The sequence below is a fragment of the Belonocnema kinseyi genome, chromosome 8, assembly GCF_010883055.1.
Source record: "Belonocnema kinseyi isolate 2016_QV_RU_SX_M_011 chromosome 8, B_treatae_v1, whole genome shotgun sequence".
NCBI lineage: Eukaryota > Metazoa > Arthropoda > Insecta > Hymenoptera > Cynipidae > Belonocnema > Belonocnema kinseyi.
The window spans coordinates 11,986,714-12,006,767 of record NC_046664.1 but is presented as its reverse complement, the minus strand read 5'-3'; the positions used below and the strand labels follow the sequence as shown (position 1 = coordinate 12,006,767).

Here is a 20,054-nt window from a genome sequence, read left to right as displayed (position 1 = left end):
AAGTAATAGTTAAGTTAGACTAAGGATGGAATTGTAAATATATGTACAGGGAGCAGTGGCCCTCAAACCCGTAAAAGGGAGAGATTAAATACATACATACATACATACAACTATTTCAGTTAAAGATTTATCATTTTAGTTGAAAATTCATCACTTTGTTTGCAAAAGTAATTTTTTTTTTCATTTGTTTTTTTTGCTCGAAAATGATTATTTTTTAACTGAAAATGTAACTATTTCAATTGAATATTCCCTGATTTAATTTTAAAATCCATTCCTTGTTTCACATTAATTTTTTAACTGAAAATATAAATATTCAATTTTTGTTCGACAATTTATCTTTTTCATTTGAACTATTGTAGTTGTAAAGAATTTTTATTTTATTGAGAATTCATATTTTTAGTTGAATATTTTTGTGTTTTTTGCGGACAATTGATTTCTTCAACTGAAAATTTTAATCTTCAATTTTTGGTTGAAAACTGATATTTCTTATTTCAATATTAAACTATTTGGTTGAAAATTGATCATTTTTGTTTAAATATTGACCATATTTAGTTGGAAATTAAATTATTTGAATAAAAATACCTACATTCTGTTGAAAAATCGTACTCTTTAGTAGAAAATTAACTTTTTTAATTAAAGATTTATTATTTTAGTTTAAAATTAATTTTTTCAGATGCAAATTTACCCATTAAATGTTAGGTTGCAAATTGATATTTTTTATTTCAAAATTGCCAGGGAATTTTCTTCCAAAATAATTAAAAAAGGGGAATAGTTAAAAAAGAGTTGAAAACGGGTAATAATTCTTCATTGTTCAATTGCTAAGGATAAACTGCATGATTTCGTACAGTACAAAAAATATTAAAATTACGTTTGAATTTGGATTCGGAACAAAAATTGGTACACTTGGATAAATACGTTTTTCACACCAAGTCTTTCTAGTTTTATTTATTGTGTCGCCTTTAATGAGCTGTAAAGTTAAAAAATTATTTCTTAAATTTTTAAATAGTCAACTTTATTTTTTTATCGTACCGTGCTTGGATTTTCCATATCCATATCACTCGATATTCCATAAAAGTATCGATACTTTTTTCCCAAATAATAATTGTAATTAATTCGAGGAGTTTTGCAGTCCAAGATTACACAAAAGTTCGGGTTTCAGAAAAATATTTCCATTTGTTAATTTATAAGCACTTGCTCTTCTTCGAAGAAGACTTTCAATATTATTTTTATTTAAAATTTCAGTTTTTCTTGGGTTTTCAATTACCGATTGATTGACTGTTTTGATTAAATTTTCTTCTTTAGGTGTATTATTAGGTTGATCTTTTAGTGGTAGCACAAAACGCAAGGGTCTTCCACGAAACAGATTTGCATAATCAAGATTTTTGTGCATATCCTATTAACAATAAAAAATTATTTTAAAATTGAAAAAATCACACAGGGTGGCCGCAAAACTTTATTTTTAAAATTTCCTGACATTTTTCTGATTTTTTCCTCACTAAATTTAATTATTCCTGTCCACTAATATTTAAGGATGAATTTTTTGATGCGTTAACATTTTGAATATAGAATCTTTTATAAATGGAATAAAATAATTTTTAATTTTTGAATTTTGAATTTATTTTTATCAGGAATTCTTACAAAATTGTTGAAGTGTAATTCAGTTGAAATGATTAAAATCTGTTGAAAATCAAAGGCATTTTTTTAAATACCTTACATGATTTAAAAAGAATTTCAGAATTCTTTATTAATCGAATTTAAGAATTCAATGAGAATTCCTCGGATTTTAAAAATATCCTAATAATTCAAATTCTTTGAAGTCTGATTAAATTAATGAAGCAAATTAAAAATTATTTCGAATCTTTAAAAATACTTCAAATTATTTTATATACTATAAAATCTCTAAAAATCCCTTGAATTTCCTTAAAGGTCTAAAAAATTAATTAAAATTTTTAAAAATAGACTTAAATCTTAGAAAAAAACTTTTATGGTTACTTCTAATGTAAAAATATATTATAATGCCTAAAGATATTTCAAATTCTTTGATATCACATCAAGTTCTTGATATCCAAATCTTTTGAAATCTTTGGAAATCCCTCTAAACTTTAAAGGTTATTGAAATCTACTTAAAACTCCTTAGAATCTTTTAAAATATCCCAAAAGCTTTAAAATTCGTTGAAATTTCTTTAAATTATTGAAATCTATTAAAAATTCTTTGGAATATTTAAAAATACTATAATAGTATAAAATCCTTTGGAATGCCTTTAAAATATAGGAATCTATTAAAAATTTCTTGAAATATTTTAAAATACACTAAAATATTTCGAATCCCTTTCAAATATTTTTATATCCTTATCAATTTTTTAAATCTCTATAACATTAACTTAAGTGATTTTAAATCCCATAAAATCGTTGAAATCCTTAGCTGTAGCTTCAAATGATTAAAATCTATTAAAAATCCTTATACTTTTTAAAATATCTTCAAAAACTCCTTTCAACTATTGAAAGTTCTTGAAAATTCCATGGAATTTCTAAAAACACCCTAAAATTTTTAAAATCTATACAAATTATTATACTATATTTTTAATTCCTTAGAATCTTTCAAAATATCCTACAATCTTGAAAATTCTGTGAAATTTCTCTAAATTACTGAAATCTATTGGAAATTCTTTAAAATATTTTAAAACACATTTCAATATTGAAAATCCTTTAAAATCAATTGAAATCTTTCGAAAATCCTTAAACCTTTTTAAGTTCTTGAAACTTCCATGGAATTTTTAAAAATACCCTCAAGTATCTAAAATATTTTTAAATAATTAAAATGTATTTAAAATTGTTTAGAATCCTTTAAAATACCCTAAACATTTTATAATCCTTTCAAATCACTTGAAATCACTTTACCTACTTTGTTAAAAAGCCCTTGAAATCTTTTAAAGCACCTTAAAATATTTCGCATTCTTTGAAATATTTTTAAATCCCTTGAAACTTTTTTCCATGGAATTCTTAAAAATACCCTCAAATATCTAAAATGTTTTTAAATAATTGAAATTTAATTCAAATTCTTTAGAATCCCTTAAAATACCCTGAACATTTTATAATACTTTCAAATCACTTGAAATCGCTTTACCTACTTTGTTAAAAATCCCTTCAAATCTTTTAAAGCACCTTAAAATATTTCGCATTCTTTGAAATCTTTTTAAATCCCTTTAAATCCCTTGAAAACTATAAAATGCCTTAAATCTATTAAAATGATTAAAGTCGGTTAACAATTCCTTAAAATATTTTAAAAGTACTCTAAAATATTTGATATCCTTTGAAATCCCTTGAATTATTTTAAAATGCCTTGAACCTTTTTAAGGATCTTGACAGTTTCACGGAATTTTTTTTAAATATCCTAAAATCCATTAAAATTATTGAAACATATAAAAAAATCCTTGGAATTTGTGTAAATGCTCTAAAATATTTCAAAATCTTTCAAATCTTTTGAAAGCCCTAGAGAAATTTTAAAGCTCTTGAAAATTCCTTGGAATATTCTGAAATGCACTACAAATTTCATAATACTTTGAAATCCCTTGAAATTACTGAAATTTGTTTAAAATTCCTTGGAAACTTTGAAAATACCCTGAAATATTAAAAATTATTTACAACTTTTTAAAGCTCTGTTAATTGTTTTTCAAATACCCTACAAGTTGTATATTCCTTTTAAATTCCTTGAAACTACTGAAATATTTTACAAATTAATTGAAATCTTTTAAAATGCCTTAAAATACTTCAAATCCTGTGAAATCTTTTAAAATCCCTTTAAAAATTTTAAAACATTTGAAAATTTAATGCAATTTGAAAAAATACTATAAAATCCCTTAAATCTATTAAAATTATTTAAATCCATTCAAAATTTTCTGAAATCATTTAAAATATCCTATTATATTTCAAATTTTTTGAAATCCTTTGAAACGTTTCAGAGCTCTTTAACCTTTTTGGGATCTAAAAAAGTACTCTAATACCTTAAAAAATCTTTAAATTATTAAAAACTATTAACTGTTCATTAAAATAGTTTAGAGTACTCTAAAATATTTGAAATCGCTTCAAATATTTTGAAAACCCTTGAATCTTTTTTAGGATCTTAAAAATTCGATTGAATTTTTTTAAATATCCTAAAATCCATGAAACTTTTTGAAATCTATTAAAAATGCTTGGAATCTGATAAAATATTCTAAAACATTCCAAATAATTTGAAACTTTTTAAAGCTCTTGAATATTCCTTACAATTTAAATAAAATCTGTCAAATAATTTAGAAATTCTTCAAATTATTGACATCTATATAAAAATCCTTAGGATCTTTTAAAATACCCTAAAATATTTTAAACTCTATGAAATCTTTTGAAATAAGTTGAAACTTTATAATGTTCTTGAAATTGTTAAAAATGCCATAGAATCTCTAAAACTTTTTGAATTCACTTGAAAAAGTATGAAATCTGTTAAAAGTTGTTCAAATTTTTTAAATACTCTAAATTTCTTTTAAATAATGTAAGAATGTTTGGTTATTTATATTTAAGAACCCAATGAAAAATTCCTTGCAAGTTTTTAAATAAAATAAAAATTACGTAGAATATTTTTAAATACAACTTATTTCAAATTCTATAAAATTCTTTAGAATTCTTTGCATTTCCGTTAAGCTCCCTTTAAACAATTGAATTATATTAAAAGTGTCTTTTATATTCTAAAGAACCTTAAAATATTTCCAATGCTTTAACATTTTTTAAAAATATTAAACTAATAAAAAATTCTTTAGAATCTTTAAAAATACCGTGAATTCTTAAAATTTTTTTAAATCCCATCAAATATTTGAAATCAATCAAAAGTACTTTGAAATGTTTAAAGAAACTCGACAATACTAAAAATGTTTTAAAATTTTTAAACCATCTAAAATATTTAAAACTCCATTGTAACTTTTGAAAGCGGTTATAAATTCCTTGAAAATTTTTAAAATACCTTCAATTGTTTTAAATTCTTTCAATCTATTAACAATTATGCCTAATTCTTTAAAACTCTTTTAAGATCTCTTGCAATTTTCTAAAGCTTTTGAAAATAACCCGAATTTAAAAAAAATCTTGCTATATTTAAAATAATTTGAAATGTTTTTGAAGCCCTCGAAACCTTTGAAAGTTCTTAAAAATTTAGTAAAATTTTTTCAATTTCTTTGAGTCTACCAAAAATACTCTCGAATATTTTAAATACTTCCACATCCCTTAAAATCATTAAAATCAATTAAAATTTTTTTTGAATTATAGAAAATATCCTGAAATATTTTTTACTCATTGAAATCTTAACAAATAACTGAAATCAGTTGAAAATTTCCTAGAATTTTTAAAAATGACACTAAAATATATTCTTATATCATTTGAAATAATTTCAAAGCTCTTAAAACCTTTTAAAATTCTTTAAAATTCCTTGGAATTTTTGAAAATACCCACAAACATTAAGATTATTTCAATTACCTTCAAACGATTGACATTATTTGAAACCTTATCAAATAAATAACTTTCCATTTGAAAATTCTTTTCAATCTTAAAAAAATACCCTGAATCGTTTCAAATTCTTAATCTCTTGAATTCCCTTAAAATTCTTTGAAGCCTTTGCAAATATTTTGGAATTTTAAAGAAATAGTTTAAAATATTCTTAATTCTTTGAAATGTTTTCAATTTCCTTAAATTCTTTTGAAGTTCTTGAAAATTCCTTGGAATTTTAAAAAATACCCTTCCAATATCAAGATTTCTTCAAATCCCTTTGAACGATTAAAATTTTTTGAAAATTCTTATTATTATTATTATTCTAATATTTTTAATTTTCGAAATTCTATTCAGTAACTAATATGCACTAAAAATTCCACGAAACCTTTTAAAAAATGCCCTAAATTGTTTCAAATTGTTTAAAATCTTTTGAAGTCCCTTGCTGAAATTCCTTAAAATCTTTCAAAATACGATCAATTGTTTCAAATCATTTAAAATCTTTTTAAAAGCTCTTGAAAATTCTTGGAATTTTTTAATATTCTCAACAACTAATTTTTTTTAATTCTTTTAAATTATTGAAATCTGTGAAAATGTATTGCAATTCTTCAGAATACCCTCAAATTTAAAAACTCTATTTAACTTCTTTATATGATTTAAATCTAACACAAAATTTTTAGAATCTTCTAAGATACTCTGAATTAATTAAAAGATTGTTAAAAAGATTTTTGAAAGCTCTTGAAAAATCCTTGGAATTTTTAAATATTTTTAAACCTTTCTTTAATTCCTTTAAATGATTGAAATCTTGGGAAAATGATTGAATTTCTTTACAAATGCATCTGAATCCTTTAAAATCCCATCAAATAACTAAAATAAATTAAAAATTCCTTAAAATCTTTTAAAGTACATTAAATCGTTTCAAATCATTTAAAATCTTTTCGGAAGCTCTTGAAAATGCCTTGGAATTTTTTAATATCCCCAAATCTTAAATTTGTTTAAATCCCTTCAAATGCTTGAAATCCTTTAAAAATTTCTTTGGAATTTTAAAAATACTCAAAAATATTTTCCATAAATAGCGGCTAACCCATTGGTCAATTTATTCATTGGATGTGAATAAAGTTATTTTTTGATTTTAAAAAGTGGCTATAGTGATTTTATCTACAAAAAAAATTCATATAAAAAATGGACTAAAATTGGTTGTTTGGCTGTCCTGATTATTGTTGAATATTGTTCCGTGACTTTTCTTTAATGTAAATGTTTTCCCTGACCTGGAGCTACCCTGTATTAAATTAATTTAATCTTTAAAATTAAAGAATTACTGAAAATATTTTTAAACAAACCTTCATGGCCTCATTATATAAGCAATCGAGCATTGCTGCATCTCAGTATGCACAAGTATCCAAAACTGCATATTCCTTATGACAAGTTTCAAATTGGTTGATAATGTGCATATAAAAAAATGTCTCGGCTGTGAAAGTCTTGAAAAATTTTCCAGTTTTTCTAGAGATCACATGAATTTGAGTCTGTACATTATAATTAAATTTTAACAATTATCTTGAAAGAATTAAATTACTCTTAAATCGTGACGAACAGCGCGAGGACCGCACTCTCAGCGGATTAGTTGCATCAAGTAGCGTCATGCTTCCAAATAAAAAAAGATTGATGTGGCCCAATGCAAGCTTTGCCCGAAACCGTTATTATATCGGGAGTTAAGTGTATCTATAATTAAACAATATTTATTAATTTCATTAGAAATTGTTAAATAGAAATTTACTGACACTTTCGTTATCTAGCCATTTTAGAGAAGTACACATAGGTTCATTTTTTATTCGACATTTTGCCATTTTCACTTAGGCGACAGATAATGGCTGCTCCAAAATAATAAAAAAGTTTTCCGTAATACCAAAGGTATGCATGTATGAAGGGTTTAGACCCATCTCGATGGTAGCGTTGCTTCAATAGTAGCGTTATCAAACATAGAGGATTTTTTATTTCCTTCCGAATCACCTGTAATAAAAATTTTGCAAATTATTTTTATAATTTTTCGTTCACGGAGGAAAAATTATTTTCAATTAAAAATAAAAATTTAAAATAGATATTTATGTATTGAAAGTTTTTGAACACTCAAATTTGAGCCTATATTAGATTTTAAAAAGGAAGGACTGAAACTCTGGAAAAATAAATATTTCGACACTGTAAAAGTACCGAAAAAGAAATTATTCGAAATAGAAAATTCCCCAAAATGATAACATTGACCAAATTTAAAAATACCGAATTAGAAAATGATTGAATAATGAAATTAGAGACAGACATCTATCCCGATTTGCAAAAATTTCTGAATAATGCAATTTCTTAAATTTTATAGTATTACCGAATTTGAAAATTCTGAAATGATAAAATGAGAAAACTGAAAAATCCTAGTTTATAATGTTACTGAATTAACAAAATTTCTGAATGATAAAATAAAAAAAAGCGAAAAATTAGGAGGAAAAAATTATTGACACTGTTTAATCCCCGAGAAAAAATTCCGGAAATGATAAAATTTCCAAAATATGAAAATCCTGAATTGAAAATTTTTCGGAAAATAACATTACCAGATTACCGAATATAAACATTGCCGAAAAAAATGAAAAAACTTTTTAATTCTTAAAACAAATTTTCGTTTCTTTGAAATTCCCGAAAAAGAAAATATTGGAAAGGGAAACTTTCCGAAATTTAAAAATTACCCAAATATAAAATTTCCGTTTTTGTAAATTGCTGAATAATAAAATTTGAGACATTTTATAGAATTACCGAATCTAAAAATTCTAAAATGGGAAAACTGAAAAATTCGGAGAAAAAAGTACCCGATACTGTAAAATACCCGAAAAACAACATTGTCGAAATACAAAATTCCCGAAATGGTAAATTTGACAATATATAAAAATTTCGAATTGGAGAATTTCCCAAACATCGAATTTCCAAAAAGTTTGTAATATTACTGAATTATCAAAATTTCTGAATAATAAAATTTAAAGAAATGAAAAAATCTGAGAAAAAAATTACCGACACTGTTTTAATTCCCAAGAAAAAAATTCCGGAAATGATGAAATTGACAAAATATCTAAATCGAGGTTTGAAAAATTTTCGGAAAATAACATTACCAGATTACCGAATTCTAAAATTCCCGAAAAGTAAAATGGAAAAAATTTTAAATTCTCAAAACAAATTCTCGTTTCTGTAAAATTCTCGAAAAAAAATATTGGAAAGGAAAATTTCCCGAAATTGTAAAATTACCCAAATATAAAATTTCCGTGTTTGTAAATTCCTAAATAATAAAATAGGAAAATAGAAAAATTCTCAGAAAAAAGTACCCGATACTGTAAACTATCAGGAAAACAAAATATTCGAAATAAAAAATTTCTGAAATGGTCAAATTGCCGGTATAGAAAAATCCCGAATTGGCTAATTCCCTAAAATTCAAATTCCCGAAAAGTTTATAATATTACTACTACCCCGAATTGCAATTGAATAACTCCTTATCATATGGATTTCAAGTGGATTACTTTGTATTACACAAAGTAAAACTGAATTACTCCTAATTTCTGAACAGGAATTACTTTGGTTTACTCTGGATTGCAGGTAGATTACTCTAGAGTACTCCGGACTTCAGATATATTATTCCTAATTATGAAAATCACTAGTGTATTACTCTAAAATTCTCCAAATTACAATTAGATTACTCCTCATCATATGGTTTACACGTAGATTTCTCTTTAATAAAACGGATTATCAATGGATTCCTCATAATTATGCAGAGTGGACACAATTGGGGCTCACCTATACAGAAAATTTGAATACTACCCGCTTTGCACAACAGCAGGAAAGAAGCTATTCTACAGGTGTATTTTCAAATTTGGCGCCTTTAAATTTGCATTCGGATAGACGATTCCCTCAACTCCTTGCATCTACGGATCAAGTTTATCATAGGTTTCAATGTCGCGTTTCTAAACTTCAAAGGGATACAAGTGTCAACAAAATATAGGTTATGTTAAGAAGTAATTATAAATAATAAAGGTGTTTAATTAATAATGAAGTGGGATATGTGGGTTAAAAAAAAAAATTTCCTGTTCTAACAAATTTATGGAATGGCTCCTGAGTATTTATGACAGTAGATTTTTTATTCGCAAATAAGTGTTAGATACAATTCACTGTTTGCCCAGTGGAAGCACATAATATCTATATTTTAGAGTATTTGACCCTAAGTAGCCATTCAATAAATAAGTTGGCACAAAAACAAATTTATGTCTTTTTCTCAGTCCACCTGCTTCACTTCTTTATTAATTAAACACTCTTAACCTTTGTAATTATTACTTAACCTAACCTATATTTTGTTCACACTTGTATCCATTTTAAGTTTATAACGCAACCATAAAACCTTTGATAAACTTGATTCGAAGATGCAAGGAGTTGACAGAATTTACGATCCGAATGCAACTTCAAAGGCGCGAAATATAAAAATGCTCCTGTAGAATGGCTCCTCTCCTTCTGTTGTGCAAATCGGGTAGCATTCAAGTTCTCTGTACTTGTAAGCCACAGCATGTCCACCTTGCATGTATTACAAGTAGATTACTCTTAATTATATGGATGACAAGTGGATTACTCATAATGAAATGTATTAGTGAAGCACTGCGGATTACAGGTGCATTGCTCCTAATTGCACGTCTTACACGTAGATTACTCTAATTGTCCCATATTAGAAGTGGATTACTCATAATCAAACAGAAAATAAGTAAAAAAACTTGGAATTTCCTGGGATCAGAAGTAGATTACTCCTAATTATATGGATTAAAAGTTGATTAAACATAATTAGATAGATTATAAGTAGAGTACTCTGAAGTTCCTGGAATGTCAAGTTTATTACTCCTAATTATGTGGATTACAAGTCGATAACTCATAATGCAATATATTACAGTTAAACACTGTGGCTTACAAGTTAATTACCCTAACTGAATGGACTACAAGTAGAGCATTTGAATTTCCTGGGATCACAAGTAGATTACCCCGCCTTTTAGGTATCATAAGTGGATTACTTTTTTTTTTTTAAGTGGATTACTTCTGATTAGATTAATTAAACTTAGCTTACTCTGACTCTTTACTATATAGATGACAGGTGGATTTTTTCGAATTACAATTCTTTTATAATTCTTACCTTTGAAAAATACTTTGACAAGGGTCTGGCACTGATTTAGTTCCAAATTCTGTTTTAACTATTCTCTGTGCAGCTTGGTTCTTTTTAAATATTTCTGTTTGTATGAACCTTCGTTGATATGGTACTTTTCCATCTCCAATACCAAATCTATTTTTTAAAACAAGAATATTTTGGCATCACGAAGTTTCACATGGACACATTATTTAATTTTTCATTATTAAAGAAGTTTTTAAATATGAGCGGTTTTTAAATTTTTTAAACATTAATTCATACTTTTGAATGTAAAGCATTTGAAATTTCAACAACAATAAATATTTTTTATATATTATTTATTAAATTGAGGAGATTAATGGAATTAATCGAATACACGGAATTCATGGCATTCACGGAATTGACTAATCAAGGGATTTACGAAATTCAAGAAATTCATAGAATTCATATAACACCCAAAATTCACAGAATTCATGGAATTCGAATTGCATGAATTCCATCAATTCCGTAACTTCTGTGGACTCCGTGAATTCCATAAATTCCGCGTATTCTATCAATTATGTGAATTAGGTGAGTTATTTGACTTCCTTGAATTCCATGAATCCCGCGAAAACCATGAATTCAATGAATTGCGTGAATTCCATGAATTTCGTGTATTCCATAAATTCCGCGAATTTCATAAATTCCATAAATTCCATCAATTTTGCGAATTACATGAATTTCATTAATTCTATGAATTTCGCCAAGTCAATGAATTCCGTGAAGCCCATGAATTCCGTGAATTCTATATCTTGTGTGAATTTCTTGAATCTCATAATTTTTTAATTCCGTACATTCAGTGAATATCGCGAATTCCATTAATTCTGCGAATTACAAGAATTTCAGGAATTCTTTGAATTCTTCGGACTCCGTGAATTCGGTCAATTTAATGAATTCAATTAATTGCGTGAATTCCTTGAATTCTATGAATTTTGAGAATTTTCATTTGTTCCGCGAATTCCATAAATACATGTAAGATACCATACCACATCTCTAATTTTTTTAAAAGCAGTAGGTAAGTCAAAAGATAGAAAGTAATTTAAAATGTATAGGCTAGGACTTATTAGGAGAATATAGGAAAAATAGATCGAAATAGAATGCAATTTTTAAAACAAATTAACTATATTAAACATTACTAACCTTTTCTCTGACACAGACTTTCCAAAGTGAGCTTGAAAAGCAGAACAAATGCTCAAATGACATTTAATTTATGAGTAGTTTCAGAGTTGATTTGAAATTTATATGCCTAGGGAAGCAGCGATGCTGTTCGTGGGTCGAGGCGAATACGCGACAAAGTCTCTTGAATGAGAAGAGTGTGTCTCTTTTCGTTATCCTCTTTTTAAATCGTGTACGCGTGCAAATCACGCGAATCACGAAATTAATTCAGAACAAAAGATAATTGTTTTTATTTAAATGAACGCTAACGATCATCAGATCAAGCCATACGTGATAACGATGTACACTTTTGAAAATGTTTGGCGTTTGCAATTTCAATATAAATATAATAAACATTTGTATATAAAATCTAAAACCTCAGTGTACAAAATTGTCATTAGGAGGCTATTTATATTAAATTTCATGCACCGCATATTAATTATTTTTTTAGAAAAGACAGATATTTGCACATTACACAAATTAAAAACAATTTTTGCAGCAATTTTCCGGGTTTTGTTTGACCCCATAAGGTTACAATCAAGGTCAGTTCAAGGTCAAACATACAAAATCCGTCTTTAACGGACTAGATCAGGTACATATAGATTTTTGTGGTGACTAAATTTGAACTCGGTGTTTATTTAACCTAATTAGGTTATGACCAAGCTGAATTCAAGGTTAAACCTAAGATATTCTAAACCCGTAAATTCTAAGCCCACAGCCTCAACCACAAAATACTTGAGACCACAAACTTCGAGCTTAAAGCCCCCAAGCTGAAAAACCCTAAGTCTACGAACCTCAAGCCTACAAACGCTGAACATACACATTCCAAGCCCAGAAGCAACATGTTCACAAACCAAAAGCCCACAAACCCTGAGTCTAAAAATCCCGATCACACGAATTCCAAGCTTAGAAAAACCATGCTCTCACACCCCAAACCCACAAATTTCAAGCCTACAAACCCCAATCTTACAAACTTCAACCCCACAAACTTAGGGTTTTTAGATTTACGGTTTGTAGACTTGGAGTGTGTGGACTTGAAGTAGACATATGGCTTTGACTTTGTAGGCTTGAGGTTTGTTTTCTTATAAGTTGTAGACTTAAGGTTTGTGGGCTTAAGGTATGTGGGCTCGAGATTTGTGAAATTACGGTTTGTGGGCTCAAGGTTTGTAGGTTTACGGTTCGTAGGCTTGGAGTGTGTGGACTCGGAGTGTGTGAGCTTGGATTTTGTGGGCTTGAGGTTTATTGGCTTGTAATTTGTAGTCTTGTCGTTTGTGCGCTTAAGGTTTGTGGGCTTAGAATTTGTAGGCAAACTATTTGTAGGGTCAAGGTTTGTAAGCTTTGATTGTGTGGACTTGGAGTGTGTGAGCTTCGATTTTGTAGGCTTTAGGTTTGTTAGCTTATAATTTGTAGACTTGAGGTTTGTAGGCTCAGTGTGCATTTGTAGTAATTGTGTAATTTGTAGTCTTGTCGTTTGTGGGCTTAAGGTTTGTGGGCTTAGAATTTGTAGGCAAACTATTTGTAGGCTCAAGGTTTGTAAGCTTGGAGTGTGTGGGCTTGGATTCTGTATGCTTGAGGTTTGTTGGCTCTTAATTTGTAGACTTGACGTTTGTGGGCTTAGGATGTGTGGACATGAGATTTGGTAAAATTAAGGTTTGTGGGCTTGGAGTGTGCAGGTTCAGGGTTTTTAGGTTTACGGTTTGTAGGCATGGAGGCTGTGGGCTTAGATTGTGTGGACTTGGAGTGTTTGGGCTTGTATTTTGCTGGATTGAGGGTTGTTGGCTCGTAATTTGTAGACTTGAGGTTTGTTTGACCATGAAATGACCTTGATCGTGACCTGATTAGATGAAACGGATGCGGAATTTAAATTTAGCGGCCTCAAAAACCTACATGTACCTGGTATAGTTCGTTAACGACGGATTATTTAGGTTTGACCTTGAACTAACCTTGATTCTGACCTGATGGCATCAAACGGACACCTGATTTGGATTCAGCGACATCAAACAAATAAGGTACACGTAGTAGCTCTTGCGCTTCAGTTTGGGAGGGTTTGTGGTTTTGTGTTATTAGAAAAAACTAATCATTATAAGTACAAGAGAAGTTCCAATTAGAAAGCATTGTTTATCCTGTTCGAAAATTTAATTTTTGTAATAAACAAACTGTTGACTTCAGTGTCCAAAGATTAATGTGCAAATCTAGATATGTTATTAGTTATTGCGTTTCAATTAAGAGAATTTAAAATAAAAATTTTTTAATCTAGGCAACCCTTCGAAAAAAATAAAATAAAGTTTAAGAATACATTTTTGATTGCTAAAATCATCCGGATATAAAAAACAATCGTTAATAGATTTGAAAACAATTATTTTTATCCTATATGAAAACTTTGATATGGTAATATTTCTCGTAAGTTCTTTTGCTAGAATTTAGCGTTTATTCTAATTTGACTAAAGATTAGCATTTCTAAACAAAAACTATTTTTTGTTGAAAAAAAGTTTTCTACGATTTTTCATAATTATACGTTTATTCAAGTTATATTGTAAGAAATTTGAATGAAATCAATATTACATTAAAAAAATTGTCTTGAGATTATAATTGTTCATATTGCAAACAAATTTAATGAGCAAATGCAGTATTGAGGCATTTTTCGATAGACAAATACTTTTTTTTCGTTCCCAATTTAAAAAAATTATAAACTTTATGGTAATTTTAGCGAAATTCATAATTTATGGATTAATCTTATGATTTTTTAAAACTTTCACAAACAAATGCATTATTCGAGCATTTGTCGGCGGCAAACTTTACTTTCTTCAATGTCAATCTTTTCAATTGGGAACTTCATGATGCTTTCAGCAACATTTGTAATTGGTTGATAATTTTTTAAAATTATTTTGAAAACAAATTCAATAATAAAATTTATTATTTGGTCATTTTTTTTATGGAAATACTCTTTTTCCAACTTCAGTGTTTGTATTAAGCTGCACCATAATAATTCAGCTTGGATTTCTCTTTTTATTTGTTTTTCTATGCTACACTCTTGAATTCGTTTAAAATATTCCTGTCGCCTTCTTACATTATTTTTTGTTATCCTGAGGATGTGGCAAAAAGCAAATGGCGATAACATTGATATGATACTGTTTCTTGATTTTTCTCTCCTCTTTGGCATTCGTGTCAGGCAGAGATCAATTGAATTTTGCGATTCTATAAAATAAAACAGAAACTGTCATCTTCAAAGACAGTTAGTAATTTGAATTTGTCTCTATTTTAACAACATTTGTTACCATAATCATACGTTACTGCTGTTTTGAGTACAATCAATAACTGAATTTATTACGAAGATCCCAATTTAATGTCTGACATCAAAAGCGAAAAAGATTTTTGCCTTCGACAGATGCCCCAATAATGCGTTTGTTTAATAAATTTGTTTACAAAAATCAAAATTTTTTTTTAAATTATGAATTTTGTTGAAGTTATCATGAAGTTCCTGACTAAAAAAGTTGAAATAAAAAAGTCTTTGTAAGATATTCAGCACCTGCAGCCCTTTTTCAGATGCCAGACTGAATGGTTCGAGCCAATAAATTCCACGCTAAACTTATTTTGATTAAAATATGTTGATTAACCTTTTTAAAGAAATCAAAAGAAGACTTTTCTTAGGAACGACCTAAGCGATTTTATTCTTGTTGGGTTCAAAATAAGCGTGGGGCATCTCAGAAGTATATTGAAAAAAACTGGAATATGCAAGCTTTTTGGTTGAAGCCATATAAGATTTTCAGCATTATTCAAAACATTTCAGCATCTTTAGTTGATGTTGATTCGTATTACCTAAAATTTTTATTATTAAAAAAAAAGACTCCAAAACAAATTAAAAATTATGATTTTCCTAGAGGTAGACCATGTCTCTTTCGGTTATTGTTCAATCTGTATACTCTGCTTCCACTGACCGAAAAAAGGTGGGACTGATGTTATAACTAGACTCTCCACATAACGAAAACTTAAGTAACTATTTTGTAGTTACCACCTTCTAACTACGCAGCTAATTATTTTTAACGTGATTTTTACTCGCGAAAGAAACTTTTTGAATTAAGTTGGTAGTCAGGCGTATACTTTAACCAATGATTAATACAAATATTAGAGTAGCAAAAGGATTTCTGCAAGTACAGTCAGCAATTTGTTGCTGTAGGACTGGTAGAGACATATTTAGAGATAAAGAAATCGGATAGAATAGAGTAAAAATTGCCAAGGAGGTATAGGTGGAAGCTCCAGGAGGCGGTGAGAGTGGAAAAAATTAAGACCTAGTGGGGGAATCATAACAAGGGTTAAGGATGGATTAGATAAAGAGCAATCAAGATGTTGACGGTGATGGAAAGAGGGAGCGTGTAAAGGAGGACAGTAAAGTTAAGAGGGGTAACGTGTAAGTTTGTGGCAGAGTACAATAAGGATAGGAAGGAAAGGATTAAAGACTAGTTGAAAGACTTGCCAGGCAAAAGAGGTGAAAGTATGGTGGTACTGGGGGGGGGGGGGGTATTTATGCGAGAAGGGAAGGAAAGGGGGGCCTTTACAAGGAAGGGAAAAGCTTCGAATGAAAATCCAAAGTCAGGATAATAAACGAAGAGGGGTAGATTCTAAGCAACGAAGAGGGAGAATTCGCATACGTTAGTAAAGTTCAGGTATCGGTGATAAGACTATGCTGTTATAAATATGCAAGGGTAGAAGAAGCTGCAGAGATTCGCAATGAAAAGGAGGGCATAATCAGACCATGCGCCATTATGGTTGTGGATGAGGGGGGCGAGCAGCGGAAGACAAGGTGGAAAAGGAGTGTCGCTGGGGGGAGGGTGAGCTCGATGAGGGCAGCGAAAGAGAATTTTCATCCGTGGGCGGGTAGGAAGTGTGAAAAGGTGAAAAGAAAGGTAGAGAAAGAAAAGGAAAAAGATCTGCAACTGGAGCCAGGAAGTGTTCAGGCGAGGAGAACGGACTGCCAAAATGGTGGAGAGAGGTGTTAATAGTGCCACTTTATAAAAAAGGAGATAGGGATAGGCAGCTAAGTTATGAAGGGATGGCGCTAATAAATACGGCGTACCAAGTATATGTGATGGTGTTGGCAATATCGATAATATCTACGTTCTGTATCACGTGGTGGAAAAAAAATTAGCGAAGGAGGGTTCGAACGTGTACGTGGTTTCCATGGATCACAAAGGAGCGTTTCCTCATGTAGATAGAGGGAGGTTGCGGGAGGTAATATAGAAGAGGAGAGTGGAAAAAGGCCTGATTGAGTATTGAGAGGGAAAGGGAGTTATATGAAGAGAGAAAAAAAAGATTGAGAGAAGGGTAGAGAATTACATTGGAGTTCAGGATGGATTGGGCGTTGAGACAAGGGTGTCCGCTTGGCTCAACACTTTTTGTGATTTTAATCTCGGATATGGAGAGTAAGCTAGCGGACGGAATGGTAGGAGAAGTTAGGGTGGGAGGGGTTAAAAAATTTTCAACCGCCTACGCAGATGACACAGTTCTGCTAGCAAAGAGCAACGAGGGCTTAAAGGAGATACTGACAAAGTTGAGAAGATGCCTGGATAAGAAAAGGTTAGTGCTAAATGCGTAAAAGTCCAATGCTATGATGTTCAGAAAAGAAATTGGAAGGGACAAGGGAGGTGAGAGGATCTGAGAGAGAAAGGAGGTACAAAAGGTGAAAGAGTTTGTGTACGGATAGAACGAAATTGGAGGTTATAACGGTGAGCCGAGCGTGTAAATATAAGGTGTTATTTTGGGGAGAGGATAAGTTACTTGATTATGGAGTGTTGGTGGGATTAGGAGAACAGAAGAGGGTGTGGGAAGATCGTGGTTGAAAGCGAGAGGTATTTTAAAATGAATGGACTGCTAAATGACTAAATGTAATGATGAATGAAGCGAGAAAGACGCAGAAGGAAGAAAGAAAGGCGTTATTTATGTGATTAAGAAGAATGGCGTGGAGATACAGAAGGCAACAGTGGATGAGAGAATAAGCGTCACGGTTTCACAGGAACTATGGATGAACTATGGCGAGGAAGAGTGAAATATTTATGTGAGAAGATAAAGAAGGAAGAGAGGAGTTTATAGCGAGGATCAGGTGTGGGATCCTTGAGGATCTTAATATGTTGTGGCTTTCTAGGAGCAAGAGGATGTGTTAATTGTGCGGGAAGGGAAATGAAAGGGTGGAACACAGGCTGGAGGATTGTGAGACACTGGAAAGAAGTGAAATAAGCATAGAGGTATTGACGAAAGAAAGAATGTGGGGGGGGGGCAAATGGAAAGTTGCATAGGTGACGGGACTGTTGGATAAGATGGTAAGGAAGATAAGGGGAGAAAGTGAAGTGGAGAAAAAAGATTGTTAATATAAGAGGAAGTGGATATAAGTAAAATGTAAATATTCAAAATATTAGACAAGTATTAGATATTAGCCAGGCAGTCAGATTTTGGAAATGTGAGGAAAAGCGAGAAAGTAGGAACATTCGCGCGAGGTGAGGCGAAGCGAAGAAGGTAAGGCGATAGGACCGAACGGTCTTAGAGATAAGGTGTGGGCAAAAGTTAATTTATACTTCCTAATATATTAAATAAGGGAATGCAAATGGAATAATTAAAAGGTATAATCAGTTTAAAGAAAAGAAATTTCAAACGATTTAAAAATAGAATCTGCATTTTATTATAACCTGATACACAGTTGCATGAGCATGAGTGCATTTTAGAAAATAAATTTTCTTATCTCATAATAATAGTATTGAAATAAATAGTAGAAAAGTAACAAAATATACATTGTACGTATTTTTTTAGATTCAAATCTTAACGAATATCGATTAACTATTTGTTTATCATTTTGCCAGAAAAGCAATAAAAGATTCCACTTGATAACTAATAAAATGTCCTTCTTAGTTAATTTCAATCAGATTCTTAAGATTTAATCGACTTGTTCAAGCCAATCACTCGAAAATTAAATTGGTATATTGTTTTTTTGCAAAATTAATTGTTTTTTTTTAATAAGAGAAGTCATTTAATCAATAACATAAACGTTAATAAATGTTCGAATAAAAAAAAGTCATTTCAAACCTCACATTGCAAATGTTACATAGATCGCCAAACAAGTATTTTAACTCCTGGCTAGATCAGGCGGTAGAGCTACAATTTTGTAAGCGGAAAATCCCAGCTCGATTCCTGAAGCAAGCAGGAATTTTCTGATTGCAATTTAATATAAAATTTATTTTAATAAAACCAAAATATTAATTCCTAACTATTTCTTTACATATGAAAAAATGGGGTTTGAAACCTTTGCCACGGCCACTCCCAGAATTTATTTAAAATAGAAGTTCTGACTTTTCTAGATTTATTTAAATAAATAGTAAATGTTCTGTTAGTATTAAAAAATTGCATAGACAATTGCAATACAAAAAAGTTCATCAAAAAAATTTCAAACATACGGTTATAGCGCTACCACCTAATCTAACCGGGATTGAAAGACGTGATGAGCTTATTACGAATGAAAGTGTCAATTAAAAGAAATGTCAAAGGTTTTCCCCATTGAAATTTAAGACAAAATATTTTGATCAAGACATAATAATTTTAGTGGAATTCATGACGTTTTTCATACATTAAAACTAAACCAGCCATGGAGACATTTTGGCACAGGACCAGGAGTGACAAATGTGGCACGTCCAATTTCCTCCAAAGTGGAAGCGTCAAGAATCAAAAGGCCAACTTCCGTTTCTCGACCTTGTCCCCAAACCAAAGAGCTCAGAATAACTCCATCATCTTCATTCTGAAACATGAAGCCAATTTCATTATTTAAAATTTGATTAATAATAGACCGATTTTACATGAAATTGGACAGTCTGACCCTCGTGATGTCACCAAATTGTTTAAAGCTTAAAACAATTGTGTCCTCAGGTATAGCATATTCAGGTGACTTTTGAAAAAAAGTTGACCAAAATGGTGATCGTTGAAAAAAAGGAAGCTTTTTAAAAAAGACAAACTTTGTATTTTTTCTGGATTTTATCAGATTTATCGAAATATGAGGAAGATATTTGAGATGCATTCGAACCTCTGAGTAGCGCGCCTCTCAATAGGGCGCCTTTTCCTAACTGCGTTTGAACGTTACCCCCACCTTTTAGGGTCCGCGTTGACCGAGGGGCATTTCGAAGCATTGTCTTTCATTTGG

At 29.8% G+C, this 20,054-nt stretch overlaps 1 protein-coding gene and 1 pseudogene across 2 annotated transcripts in view; both read right to left on the bottom strand.

Moving 5' to 3' along the window:
* The window catches only part of LOC117178370, a 14,880-nt pseudogene extending 1,561 nt beyond the window's left edge, over window positions 1-13,319 (bottom strand).
* A 5,240-nt stretch (window positions 13,320-18,559) lies between these two features.
* Window positions 18,560-20,054, bottom strand: part of LOC117178873 (carotenoid isomerooxygenase-like) — a 31,053-nt gene continuing 29,558 nt past the window's right edge. For both annotated transcript variants that reach the window (XM_033370387.1, XM_033370388.1), the window contains exon 10: window positions 18,560-19,655. In XM_033370387.1, the coding sequence (XP_033226278.1) occupies window positions 19,482-19,655 (174 nt within the window). In that variant the 3' untranslated portion in view covers window positions 18,560-19,481. The remainder of the gene's footprint in view (window positions 19,656-20,054) is intronic.